Source organism: Phyllostomus hastatus, unplaced genomic scaffold (assembly GCF_019186645.2).
Source record: "Phyllostomus hastatus isolate PE091 unplaced genomic scaffold, TTU_PhHast_1.1 phas_contig_58, whole genome shotgun sequence".
In the NCBI taxonomy this organism is placed as follows: domain Eukaryota; kingdom Metazoa; phylum Chordata; class Mammalia; order Chiroptera; family Phyllostomidae; genus Phyllostomus; species Phyllostomus hastatus.
This window is the reverse complement of record NW_025333916.1, coordinates 16,987,674-17,001,996: the sequence shown is the minus strand read 5'-3', so window position 1 is coordinate 17,001,996 and position 14,323 is coordinate 16,987,674. Positions and strand designations below refer to the sequence as shown.

Sequence of the window (14,323 nt, the reverse complement as noted above, 5' to 3'; positions counted from 1 at the left end):
TGAGTCAAGTCTGTACATTTTTAAACATAAACTATTAGTCTGTAACATGCTAGACAATAACTTGAACAGTCCATTAAAGACAAATTCAGATACTGTGACTATTATTTTGGACTTCAGTTTATCTGTCACTTAATAGTTATTTTCCATTTTTCATTATAACTTAAATAAGGAGATTCAGTATATATAGGAATGGGCAAAAGTAGGTTTACAGTTGTGAGAACATGAAATATAATTAACAAAGCTATTGTAATAATCATAACCTGCATGGCTTTTTCTATATGAACAACTGTAAGCCTACTTTGCCAACCTCTGTATGGTTATATGTTATAGTTCTAAAGATGAATAAATTTGTTTTTAGAAATATTTATATATTCTTTTGTAGTGACATCCTAAATTATTAAATTATAAAATTATTGCAAATATAAGAAAGATACATTATTTAATAATACACCTGTATTTCAAAAAGTATATATGATTCCATTTTTTTCAGTGTTATCTTTATTATGTTTTAGAAGGTAGATATATTGATTTTTAAAGTTTATGTATATATTTTTAAATTTTTATATATTGATTTGGGAGAGGGGGGGAGGTGTATGTGGAGGGAGAGAGAGAGAGAGAGAGAGAGAGAGAGAGAGAGAGAGAGAGAGAAACATTAGTTTGTTGTTTCAGCCATTCATGCACTCATTGGTTGCTTCCTCTATGTGTCCTGACTGGAGATGAATCCTACAACCTTGGCATATGTATTTGGACAATGCTCTAACCAACTGAGCTACCCCACCAGGGCTGTTTTATATTGTTCAAAAGTCATTTGGCAGAAACTTTCATAACCTTCCTCTATAGATGCTTTATAATAACAGAACAAATATTTATGCTGATATCTAATTATTTCCTCCAAATATGGGAGAAAATACTAATAAATATTAATAAAGTTTAATATAAGAACAAAATATATTTTGTTTCTCTAGTTAAATGAATTAAAAGAAATGACCTCTGATGTACAAGTGATCCTGTTTTAGACATTTTATGCCTGTTCCTTTTCCTTGTATGTTTTTCTTTGCTTATCTGCCCTGCTCTGATCTAGTCCATTTTTCCTTCCTGTGTCTTAGTCCCTAAATTTTATTCAGTCTCCATTCCACACTCATAAACTTAGTTTTAATAACATAGGCTTTAAACCTGCCTCCCCTGTGTCTTTAAGATATAACCTCTCCTGTCTGCTCCTTTTCTGAGTACGAGATTCCCAGGGTCATGCTGCCTTTGTATGAATTAGAAAAAGACTTCCCCCCTGGGTACATAAGGCCATTTCTCTAGGCCTTTGCAACCCTGAGAATGCAAGGCTTGACAATAGATAGCAAAAGCTTTTGAAAACATTTCCTGACTACTTTTTATATTAAATCATTGCAATGTTGCTAAATTAAAATGCTTTACTTTTTAAACTGAATCTAGGATTATGTTCCAAAGAACAGAAGCGAGTGTGGTTTGCAGATGGTATATTGCCCAATGGTGAAGTTGCAGATACAACAAAATTCTCATCTGGAAATAAAAAATATTCTGAAGATTTTAGTCCTGTCTTACCAGATCTGCCCATGGTAAGGAATCTAAAGAAGACTTGCTAATTTAATAAAATTTTATTTTATAGATAACTACTTATGAGATTATTAAAGTACTTTCTTCTTTAATGCTGTGAGGTGCCTAAATTGAGAAGTATATGATGTAACGAATATATTTTAGATGTCACCTTTTTCACTGTTAAACTTTTTGGTCTCAATACCCATTATGTTCTTAAAAGTTGTTGATAGTGCCTAACAGCTGTGAGTTATGTGGGTTACACCTATAGATAATTGCTGTATTAATATTAAAATTTAGAAGAAATTCATTAATTAGAAACTAAAGTCACTAATAGAAATAATATTTGTATGAGAAAAATTTTAAGGCAAAAATTTAGTCATGGGGATAACATTTTACATTTTCGGCTTAATGTCTGGCTTAACAGAAGACACATTCTTGTAACTGCTTATATATTCAGTCTATAGTGATATATTGTCTTGGTTAAATTATATGAAGAAAATCCTAGGACCTCACTGACTCTCTGAAAGGGTTTTGGAGACCCCAGGGATCCCTGGACCACGTTTTGAGACACACTGTTACAGGGAAATAGAACTGAGATTTACTTTTTTTTAAAGATTTTTATTTGTTTTTAGAGATAAGATTTTTTTTTAGTTTTAGAGTTAGGGGAAGGGAGGGAGAAAGAAAGGGAGAGAAACATCAATGTGTGAGAGAAACATCGATCAGTTACCTCTTACACACCCCCAACCAGGGACAGAACCTGCAACCCAGGCTTGTATCCTGACCAGGAATTGAATTGGCAACCTTTCAGATCCCAGTCTGGCACTCAGTCCACTGAAACACATCAGCCAGGGCTAGAACTGACGTTTAGACTACTATTTAATGATTTTCTAAGATTTAGCAAAGTATCTGATGGTGGTATTTCTGTTTGCATTTATATAAATGTGTTAGGTGTTAAATAGAAGATATATAATATAGACTCCCAGTCCACTAAGAATTCTCATTATGAAGTAGCAAAATGCCCATAGAAGCAGGCATTAATACATGAAGTAGGAATGCTTTTATTCATTAAACAAATATTTATTGAGCATTTACTCTGTGTCAGTTACCTGGTTTATTCTCGTTACATAAATTGGACAAGATGAATATGTATTGTGCTCTGTTCAAGTTTGCATACCATATAAACGTATACTGTTTGCCAGTAAGAGTTCAGGAGCTAGATTTTACAAACAGCTATTATTACCAAAAGTGTTTCTGAGCTAGCACCTACACTCAATCAATATTTTAACAAAATGAAAATGCTAAATAAGCTAGTAAGTATGATTTGAGTTCATAAATGGTCTTGTTTTAATATTGACTCAAGTTTGGCCAGTCTAAAAAGAAAGAGGTTTTATATAAGTATACTTGAGGTATAGTTTACTACTGGTGGTTACTATTGTGGACTGTATTTACCACTCTGCTTCCTCCCCATCTTTTCCCCCTTTTCCTCTCCCTTGCTTACCCAAGACTTTTTTGGCTGTCATGGGAATGAGAGCCTTGGGTTGAACTGAGCTTGCTCACTGTGTGATGTGGTATAGGATCCTGAAGTTCTCCTTTCCTTCTTTTTCCAGTCTGTAAAATTAGTCATTGGTACCTTACCTGAACATACAGTAAAGCTAAACCTTATGGTTATGAATTTAAAGAAAAAAAAATGGTACTTTTTCTTGGGAGATTGAGCTTCTAAAGAATTTCTGAGCCCATTTTGGTTTTATTTATTCTTATTAAAAAATATATTTGGCTATAGAGATGAACATTTCACAGCTGAACAAAAAATATAAACTGATTTTTTTATTCCATATTTTACAGACAAACACAGTGGACCATGCCCATTCTACTGCAGTGGAAAAACCAAACAATGAGATAGGAGATATTGCAAGAAATGAGATAATTCAGAGTCCTATTTCTCAGGTTTCATCTATGGAAAAGCTGCCCATAAGCACAGGAACTGAAGGGTTACCTACTTCTGGTTCTTTTACACTAGATGATGATGTTTTTGCAGGAACTGAAGAACTACCTAGTCCTACTGGTGTCATAGTTAACAGCAGTTTAGCTGTGGCTAGTACTTCAGATTATAGGTCACTGTGTGGTATTGACAAGAATGTGTACAATAAGGTTAGTCTTCTGCCTGACGATGAGGACAGCTTGCCGCCTCTTCTGGTTGCCTCTGGAGAAAAGGGATCAGGTAGGAGTAGCAGATATTTAAATTTTAAAAAGGTTTTGTTTTGTTTGGGGTTTTTTTGAGAATGTAATGATGAATTTTGTTATCTGTGTTGTATGAAATACATTTTTTAAACTTAGACAATTTGGTTGAAACATGGCTTGGTAACTTTAGTTTACAAAAAGTCTTATGTAAAAAAATTCTTAAAAATATGAAGTTTTAAGTTTAATATGATACATTTATCACATCTGAGTCCCTAACTTAAAGTGAAACAAAAGTCTAGTACAGCAAGGAAGCTCACAGGCTTTTAGACTGGAAAATATTTCCATTGTATTAGAGTTTTGATTCCACATCATTTTTTTTAAGGAAGCATAGTGCCTAAAGAAGAGAGTATTGGATTGGATGACAAAGCTAGGAATTTTAGTTTCTCATTGGCTACTTAATATGTGTATGACTTGAAGCATGTTATGTAATGTCTTTGGGCCTCAGTTTCTTTTTAAAAAAAGAGAATTTAGATAATCTGTAAGGCCTTTTTCAAGGTGGAGATATTATGGCTAGCTTCTATCCCATGTAGTTATCTAGGATACATACATCCTTATCACCCCAGGCATTATGCTGCACCCTAGAATATTAAATGATTATGTTCTGTGCACGATAATGTGTGTGAATGGAGTTTAGGATCTCTTTGTGTCAGTAGGAGCTATTTCATGAACCTGGCTATAGTGGCAAAAATACTTTGATCCCTGTTCTTTGCAGGCCATGAATATTTTTCTATTGATTGTAAAGTTGTTTTTTTGTTTGTTTGTTTTTTGCCACTTGTTGCTTGACATAGGGCATGCGCTCAGCAAGCAGCAAGTGCAACTCGGGTCTAGATTACTTTCCTAGCATTGTAAATTTCAGAATTTATCATCAGAGTGGCTGGCAGACTGGAATCCACTTTATAAAACTTTGTTTTAAAATTTTAAAGGTGTTGAAATTATATAAGTATGCTGTTTAGTCAAAATTTGTTGCGTATACATATCAGGATTTATATGTATTACAAATTGATATCTTTACATAAGTAGGAAATTAAAAAATGAGGATATAACAATTGCCCAGGGTATTGATTGATTTTATGGAATGTGGTTGCTTTTGTTTAAATTTCATTAAGCCATTGGCAGATTTAAAATCTGTTGTCTTTTTCCACTGCAAGTATATTTAACAGGAAGTCATTTGTTCCAATTATGTAATTTTCATGATTTAGTGCCTGTAATAGAAGAACACCCATCTCATGAGCAGATCACTTTGCTTCTTGAAGACAAAGATTTTCACCCTGTTACGTTTATCCTAAATGCTAATCTACTCGTGAATGTCAAGTTAGTACTTTGTAAGTAATGATTCATCTTTCTTTGCCTAATTGGTAAGCAGGATTTCTGAGTTAATTACATCTTCAGGTTAAATTTTGACTGTCAGTCATGGAAAGTAAGCAGCACTGGATATTGGTTTTTTAGCCAAATATGAATATAAATAAATTTTGCAAATTTATATTCAGTGGGACTTGAAATACAAGCTTACAGATTTTTGCTATTGTCTCTCAGTAAGTCCTCTGTTCAACTCATGGGCTCACAGCTGAGCTGTATTTTGATGCTCATGATACAACTAACTATATTTCATATAGCTTTTAAATAAATTGAAATTTGGTAATTGAGATAAGCAAGAATCCTGATTTAGTAGCACTAAGGACAGTTTAAAGTCAATGACTTGTGGCCTAATTAAAAGTAAGGAAGCAAATAATCTTCAATAATGAATAATCCTCACTATTCAACAATACATCTCTCAGCTTTTCTCATTCTCTTTGAAACTAACTTGATTCTTACCCACTACATTTCAGCATATCAGTGCATCTTTTATTTTAGTGTTATTTATTAATTGATTCCATAAGATAATCTGTCATCTTTTCTCTTTTTTACATTAACCTTAGACAATTCAATTTAAAGTTTTTGAGAGAAGTCTGGGAAAATAAGGAATTTGAAAATTGTGCTTCATGCAAAGGACAATTATATTTCATTTTTTTTTGCTTAATAGAAGTTGACATTTATAGTTGTATGCTTTTATCATTTAAGATTCCTCAGACAGATATTGGTACTTCTCAACCAATGGATTGCATGGCTTGGGGCAAGCAGAAATTATTATTCTATTGTTATGTTTGCCAAATGAAGATACCATTCCTAAGGACATCTTCAGACTATTTATCTCCATATATAAGGATGCTTTAAAAGGTATATACAGCTTTTTATTTTGCTGTTCAGACTAGGGGATGGATAAATTAATTAAAGGCACTTATGCTTTTGGCTGTGCTAACTGTATTAAATATTTTGTGAAGCAATTATTGTTTTCTTAGATCTTAGTCATCATTTTCAGTCTTCTTAACTCTAGCATTTTATGTAATTAGTGTCTTTACACAGATTTTTTTAAGTGAAAATATATTTGCCTTCTTGATTTTTTATGTGTCTGTATATTTTACATACTGTTTGTATAAGATTGGGAGTACATGTTGATTTTTTACTTGACCATGCAATAAGGAAAAAAAAATTTTAAATATAGCTTATGGTTAGAAACATTTTCAAATTTTTGTTCATAATTCCCTAGCTCCAGAAATAACTGAACTTTGTGCACATGAGGTATTTAATAGATGCTTCTTCAAGAGTGGAAATAAAAAAAATATTCTACATCGCCTTTATTTAAGAAAGTTTATATTGGGACATTCAAACTTAGAATGCCTATTTAAAACAATTAAAATCTTTTTTAAATGATTTTATTTCCAGGAAAATACATAGAAAATTTGGACAATATTACCTTTACTGAGAGTTTTCTCAGTAGCAAGGACCATGGAGGATTCCTGTTTATTACACCTACTTTTCAAAAGCTTGATGATCTCCCATTACCAAGTAACCCTTTTCTCTGTGGAATTCTTATCCAGAAGCTAGAGATTCCTTGGGCAAAGGTTTTCCCTATGCGTTTAATGTTGAGATTGGGTGCAGAATATAAAGGTAAGTTTTAGATTAATAAGTTAAATTTCATAGGTTCAAATAGAATATAAAGTAAGAATTTCAGGGATATCATTAAAGTCAAATTTTTAATGGATTAATGGGACCACTTTTGTTTCACTGTGCTTATAAAATTCCAAAACAACCTTCCTCTACTACCAAATTAGTCTACAAAACCTTGGTATATCATGAAGTTTATACGTGTTCATAATTATTATATTAACTTATCTTAAAAATATTTTTTAAATTTCAGAACAAAACATACAAAACCTTGAAAAGTTTTCTTAAAAGCATGTATTGTAGGGAGTTCATTTTATGTGGCCTACATGTTAAGAAGGTAATTTATTGCCCCCTTCAATTTGTGTACATTATAGAGCCAAATATAAAGGATTTTTGGATTATCGGTGCTACTGACTATAATCGAGAGTTGACTGTTTTTAGAGAAAGAAATACTTATAAATAGTGGTTGCCATCTTTACTAAGCTTGAGGTTCCTTTTTCTTATTTTTGTATTCCTGACATTTAGCTTATCATCCAGAAGTGATGCAGACTGTATCATTTATGTATATTTGTATATGTGTATATTTTGGAGTGTGAGTTTGTGTGTATCTTTATACATCTACCATTGATACAACTGGAGATTCTAAAGCTGTTATGAAATAATGGTCTAGGTTTATATTTATGATTATATCTAAGTTGAAATTATTTCCAAAGTTAAACTTTTGAATTCCCACCCTTTTTCTTCTTCTTTTCAAGAAATTATTTATTTATTGCATGTGAAGTACACCACATCTAGTGAAATTTTGTGCATTTGATTCTAATGTAATTTCATAAGCATTTTTTTGGAGAAAAATGTAGGGAAGTTATAAAGTGATCATTACTATTTCAAAATGGAGAAAAATGGGGAAAGAAATTTATTTAAATTTCTTTTTTTAAATATATTTTATTGATTATGCTATTACAGTTGTCCCATTTCCCCCCTTCACTCCCCTCCACCCTGTACATCCTCTCCCACCCAAATTCCCCCCTTTAGTTCATGTCCATGTGTCATACTTATAAGTTCTTTAGCTTCTACATTTCCCATACTATCCTTACCCTCCCCCTATCTATTTTCAACCTACAATCTATGCTACTTATTCTCTGTATCTTTTCCCCCTCTCTCCTCCTCCCACTCCCCGGTTGTTAACCCTCCATGTGATCTCCATTTCTGTGGTTCTGTTTCTGTTCTAGTTGTTTGCTTAGTTTCTTTTGGTTTTGCTTTAGGTGTGGTTGTTAATAATTGTGAGTTTGCTGTCCTTTTACTATACATGTTTTTTCTTTTCTTCTTTTCTTAGATAAGTCCTTTTAACATTTTATAAAACAAGGGCTTGGTGATGATGAACTCCTTTAACTTGACCTTATCTGAGAAGCACTTTCTCTGCCCTTCCATTCTAAATGAAAGCTTTGCTGGATAGAGTAATCTGGGATATAGGTCTTTGTCTTTCATGACCTGGAATATTTCTTTCAGCCCCTTCTTGCCTGTAAGGTCCCTTTTGAGAAATCAGCTGACAGTCTGATGGGAACTCCTTTGTAGGTTACTGTCCCCTTATCTCTTGCTGCTTTTAAGATTCTCTCCTTCATTTTTACCTTGGCTAATGTAATTCTGATGTGCCTTGGTGTGTTTCTTCTTGGGTCCAACTTCTTTGGGGCTCTCTGAGCTTCCTGTATTTCCTGGTAGTCTGTTTCCTTTGCCAGAATGGGGAAGTTCTCCTTTATTATTTGTTCAAATACATTTTCAATCTGTTGCTCTACCTCTTCTCCTTCTGGTACTCCTATAATTCGGATGTTGGGATGTTTAAAGGTGTCCTGGAGGTTCCTAAGCTTCTCCTCATTTTTTTGAATTTTTATTTCTTCATTATTTCCTGTTTGGTTTCTTTTTTCTTCCTTCTGGTCCACTCTGTTGTTGCGCGTGGGTCACCGGCCAGCAGTGACCACGGAACACTGTGGATGGCTCGACGATAAACACGCGAGAAATAACAACATGCACAGAGACAAACTAGTTTCTGTGGGGAAGTAGGGACGAAATGGCCACCCCCCTAGTGGGGAGCGCCCCGATTTACAGTCCATACCTGCTTTTATTGGGCTCATGCTGCATAATAATTCAGGTAAAGTACAGTACTCATTAGGGGAAGTAAGGAACTATAGAAAACAAAGAACTCTGCCGGTCTATTGAGTTGGGGTCAAAGAGCTGTAAGACTGAGGAACAAACTAACTTCCTCCTAAGACCCTTCTCATTCAACTGAGAGCATTCTAAACAAAGAAGGTTTCACAGTAATTTACATGTTCTTTCTTAGGCCTGATCATCCCAGGAAATCCGCACTTCTCAGTACCGAGCTGTACCACCCTGTCATTGTTTCAGGCTTAGGTGGAGCAAGGGAACTAGGTAACCGAGAGATAAGGAGATTTTCTTCCAGACGCTGAGAACTCAGGCTATGTCAGAGCCGAGGAGCGAGGGTCCATCACCCCCCTTTTGCTGCAGCCCCCCCCAAGTCCTTCTTTTGGGGGGGGGGCCTCCCAAAAGTGATCGTGCCTGGCTTAGGTCGTTCCCCCGTGGGGAATCTTACCCGTCTTTGGCTAACCGACCAAGCTTTTGGGGGTTCAGTCATGAATAAAGCAGCAGAAGCAGCATTCCTGCCAGGGAGATAAGCTTTTGTCTCCTTGCTGGCTCACGGTTCCAAGGGCATTCCCTTAGCTTTAGCCTAGGCAGGGGTTTCAGCCTCTGATACCAGTCAGGGCGGTTCCCAACACTCTGTTGTTTTGAGTCCCAGTTTCCTTCTCATCACTGTTGGTTCTCCGTGCATCTTCCTTTATTTCTTTTATGGTAACCTGCATTTTTTCATGTAATTTGCACCCAAAATCAACCAATTCTGTGAGCTTCCTGATCACCAGTGTTTTGAACTGTGCATCTGATAGGTTAGCTATTTCTTGGTCGCTCAAAAGGATGAGTTCTGGGGCACTGATTTGTTCTTCTATTTGAGCCATCGCTCGCTCTTTTTTTTTCCCCGGTGTGGTTGCCTATTTAAATTTCTTTATTTGGCAAATTTTTATTATACTGATTTTAGGGGGGATCCTTATCATTTAGGATTAAAATATGTGATGCTATAAAATTGTGTAAAAAGTAACAAAATTTAATTTTATCTTAGGTTTTGTACTGCGTGAACCAAAGAACTTAAAAATTTTCATTCTGAGGCCCATGTTACATCCATTCAACATAATATTTTGTCTCTGATAACTAGTATTTGAATGCTATTTTTATGGAAGGCTAGATCAGTGTACTAGCTATTCTTGAGTAATTATGGAACATACATTCCATAAGTTGTCCAGTTTTGGGCCTGTATAACTTCTAGATACTAAATTTGTTTTTCACACACTGAAAGGAAAATCATGGAGCAACATGAAGGGCCTCTGAGAAGATACACAGGGGTTGGAGCTGTAAAGCTGTGGTAGCTCTTTAGTGGTGATGAGGGCAAACCAGCAGTTATACATAGAAATTAATGGTCTCAGCTGTTTTCTGAGTTCTTTATGTTCGCTGGATTCTGGTATTTTGATGTTATTGGTGCCCATGCGACATGAACTTGGAAGTGTGGTGTGGTGTGGTATATGTGTTTATTTTGTGTAGAGAAAATGTACATATGGAAAACTTAGTGACAGAAATTAGAGATCCATGACTAAAAACTGAAAGTAACTCTGAAATTAGTAATTTTCACATAGCATTATTTTTGCTTTCATGTTGAGACCATTTGTCTGGAATATCATTAAATGTTGGTTTAGATGATTTATGAGGTCCCTTCATAACTCTGATGGATGTCATTCTAAACCATAGCCTTTTGAAAACAGTGTTTTAAATAAAATTACCTCTATCACATTACAAAGATACTCCCTCATTCATCAGAGATGAAGTAAAAAGTCAGCATTTGCCTTAGCCATATTATTTATCACTTTAATGTCTTTTACCATCATGTCTTATGTTTTTTCCAATCCATACATTCTGTCTTCCAGATAACTTATTTATCCTTTTTAAAAACTCCACAATGTGTTTGTAATGGCAAAGATGTTATCCTGACTTAAGTTTTTAAAACAGATAATGTCAGGTGTTTTAGAATTTTAAGGAAGTATATTTGCATACTAGGTATTAAAGAGGTTTGTTTATTCATCATGTAAACCGAAGGTTAAAAATATACCTGCTTTTTATCATCATAAAAATAGTCTTACCTTTTTCTTTTTCACCTTTCTTTTTTTCCAGAGGTTCTGCTGCATTGGCAGCAAAGTATTTTTTTTTCCTTTTTGGTGTGCAATATTTATAGTGCTCTAAAGAAAGAGAAAGGTAGAGTTAGGTGACAGACTCCATGTCCCTTTTCCTTCTGTGCATTGATTTCTCTGATTCTGTGTGCTCCTTTTATCATGTTGACCCAAGAACGATACAAATTTACTATATAAAGTCATAAATTAGCACAATTGAATATTAATTACTTGCCTTTAAAATCTTCTTTTTTTAAAGACTTGATTTAAAAGAGAGAAACATTGATTTGTTGTTCCACATGCATTCATTGGTTGAGTCTTGTATGTGCCTGGCCAGAGATCAAACCCACAACCCTGACATACATTTCAGAACAACGCTCTAACCAGCTGAGCTACCCAGCCAGGCCGTGCCTTTAAAATCTTTAATTCTTCATATTTCTCTTTAAATTATAAGAACTTTATTGGGGTGGGGGAACTAGCTATTTGGAATTTGCCAGCTGTCATAATTTTGTAGAAGCACGTGGTAAGAAGTTAAATGCTTTGGAATCAGGCAAGCCTGGTTTCAGATGTTTCACCAGTTATTAACTTAGTCACCACAGGCAAATGTATTCATCTCTGTGTCTTTACTTTCTCATTTGCATAATAGGACTAGACATACTTGCCTCATCAAGTTGTTACAGAGTTTAAATAAGATAATGTCTGTAAAGTTCCCAGTTCAATGTGGCACTTAGTAGATACTCAGTATGGGTTAATGTCATGTTATTTTCCCCAAAGAAATGATGGGGGGTATCCCTACTGTTTAAAAAATAGAATTAAAGGTAATTGCCCTGGCCAGTGTGGCTCAGTTGGTTGGAGCATTGTCCTGTAAACTGAAGGGTCGTGGGTTCAATTCCTGATCAGGGCGCATGCCTGGGTTGCATGTTTAGTCCTTGGTCAGGATGAGTACAAGAGGCAACTGAGTGACGTTTCTCTTTCACATCAATATTTCTCTCCTTCCTTCCCTCTCTTCCCCCCCTCTCTAAAATCAATAAGCATGCCCTCAGGTGATGATTAAAAAAAAATTAAAAGAATTAAAGGTAATAAATTCAAGTTTTTTTTTTTTTACTGTAACCAGTTTTCCTTTTTTATCTATAGCATACCCTGCTCCTCTAACAAGTATCAGAGGCCGAAAACCTCTTTTTGGAGAGATAGGACACACTATTATGAACTTACTTGTTGTGAGTAATTGAACTATTTTATTGTGTTTTTATATTGTTACTTTAAAAATGTATTTAGAACATTTTACACACTTATGTTTCCTATTGTAATTTGGTGTATTTGGTATAATGAAAATTTATAATAAATCCTAATTCATTTAACATAAATGGACTGTTTTTAAAGAATTGCTTTTTAGATGAACACATCTCCTAATTTCTATGTTAACTGATTCTAGTTGCCTTTTAGTTCATCCTGCTGCAGTGCTTACATATTTAGATAATATGAGATCTACACAGATGTTGAAGCTTTTGAAGAGTTAGTAAAAAAAAGTGTTAGTAGTAAAGTCATTAAGTTTGGTGATTGTGAGCAAAGTGTGGTCTGTTTCCTCATTTGCTTTAGGAAGGATTGGTATAGGTGATGTCTTCACACCTCTGATTTCTATAATTTTGTGTTTAACTGTTACCAGAGAAAAGTATTTCAGTGGACTTGATTTTATTTGTAATATTCAGTTTGAAGACCTAGTTGGAAGATCTCTAACTACAAAGAGTAATCCTTCCTGAGAATAAAATTCTTTATTACTGTTGTGGAGTAGCCAGATGGATTAGTTGGTTTTTTAAGTTGGTACTGCTTTTTACATGGCATTTTCACAGTAATGTATCACAAGTCTCAAAATGATGGATACTGTTAAAGGATTTAATGAATGGGCAAATGTGCATAGATAATAGTTTTTAAAGTTTATGGAAATGTCATGTTTTTATGTAGGACCTCCGAAATTACCAGTATACCTTGCATAATATAGATCAGCTGTTGATTCATATGGAAATGGGGAAAAGCTGCATAAAAATACCTCGGAAAAAATATAATGATGTAAGTATAACTGCTTTATTCATATTTTGAAGACAACTATTGAACATTAGATTTCCTTAGAAGTGTGTCAGAGTATATTTGTTTTGTATCAGACTATTCTAATATATGAGGTCTGTTTGGAAAAAGTCCAGCCATTGTTACTATAATGAGAACCATTTGCACAACATTGATGTAACCTGACAACCAAGGAGAGTAGACTGGAATGCACATGCATGAACAGTGATGACTTCACTGTACTAGTCAGTAGGGTGGTAGACGCAGTTGAGTGAGCATGTGTACTGTGTGGTCATCACATTCAAAATGCCTGAGCAAGCAGAGCAACAAATCTGCATTAAATTTTGCATTAAGCTTGAACATTCCTCTGCGGGAACTATTTGAATGATTCAGAAGGCTACAATAGGCAGCTTCATCACAATAATGTGCTCACTTATACAGCCCATCTCATGCAGAGTTTTTGGCGAAACATCAAATGGGTAGGTGACGCAGCCCTCCTACAGCCCAGATTTGGCAACATCTGACTTCTGGCTTTTCCCAAAACTAAAATCACCTTTGAAAGGGAAGAGATTTCAGACCACTGATGAGATTCAAGAAAATATGACGGGACAGCTGATGGTAATTGGGAGAACTGTGTGAGGTCCTCAGGTGCCTACCTTGAAGGGGACTGAGGCATCATTGTCCTGTGTACAATGATTCCTGTATCTTGTATCTTCTTCAAGCAGTGTCTCTGTTTTTCATATTACATGGATATCTTCTGGACAGGCCTCATATAATGGCAAAATGTTGTTTTTGAAATTTCAGATTTGCTTCCTAATCAGGCATTTGTTTAATCCTATTTTTTCATCTTTTTTTTTTTTTGTACTGTTTTCTCTTGAGGTGATTTTATCTTAATACATTTGTTTCTATCACATTTTTTTGGAAGTGGTCCATACTAAAATGTGATAATTATGAAGCTGGTCAGTAATGTGATTCTGAATTAGTGTAACTGATTAAGGCATAAAATGTTAAAAATGTTTCTAAATGAGTGTTTTTTTTTTCCAGGTAATGAAAGTAATAAATTCTTCTAATGAGCATGTCATTAGCATTGGAGCTAGTTTTAGTACAGAAGCAGATTCTCATCTAGTCTGTATACAGAATGATGGAGTTTATCAAACACAGGCCAACAGTGCCACTGGGCACCCTAGAAAAGGTATTGGTTC

General features: G+C 34.7%; 1 protein-coding gene across 3 annotated transcripts in view; it reads left to right on the top strand.

The window, feature by feature from the left end:
• Window positions 1–14,323, top strand: part of ZFYVE16 (zinc finger FYVE-type containing 16) — a 49,013-nt gene that overhangs the window by 22,121 nt on the left and 12,569 nt on the right. For all 3 annotated transcript variants that reach the window (XM_045847859.1, XM_045847858.1, XM_045847860.1), the window contains 8 exons: window positions 1,444–1,586; window positions 3,409–3,784; window positions 5,004–5,126; window positions 5,863–6,018; window positions 6,565–6,789; window positions 12,198–12,280; window positions 13,023–13,127; window positions 14,166–14,313. In XM_045847859.1, coding sequence (XP_045703815.1) covers window positions 1,444–1,586; window positions 3,409–3,784; window positions 5,004–5,126; window positions 5,863–6,018; window positions 6,565–6,789; window positions 12,198–12,280; window positions 13,023–13,127; window positions 14,166–14,313 — 1,359 coding nt within the window. The remainder of the gene's footprint in view (window positions 1–1,443; window positions 1,587–3,408; window positions 3,785–5,003; window positions 5,127–5,862; window positions 6,019–6,564; window positions 6,790–12,197; window positions 12,281–13,022; window positions 13,128–14,165; window positions 14,314–14,323) is intronic.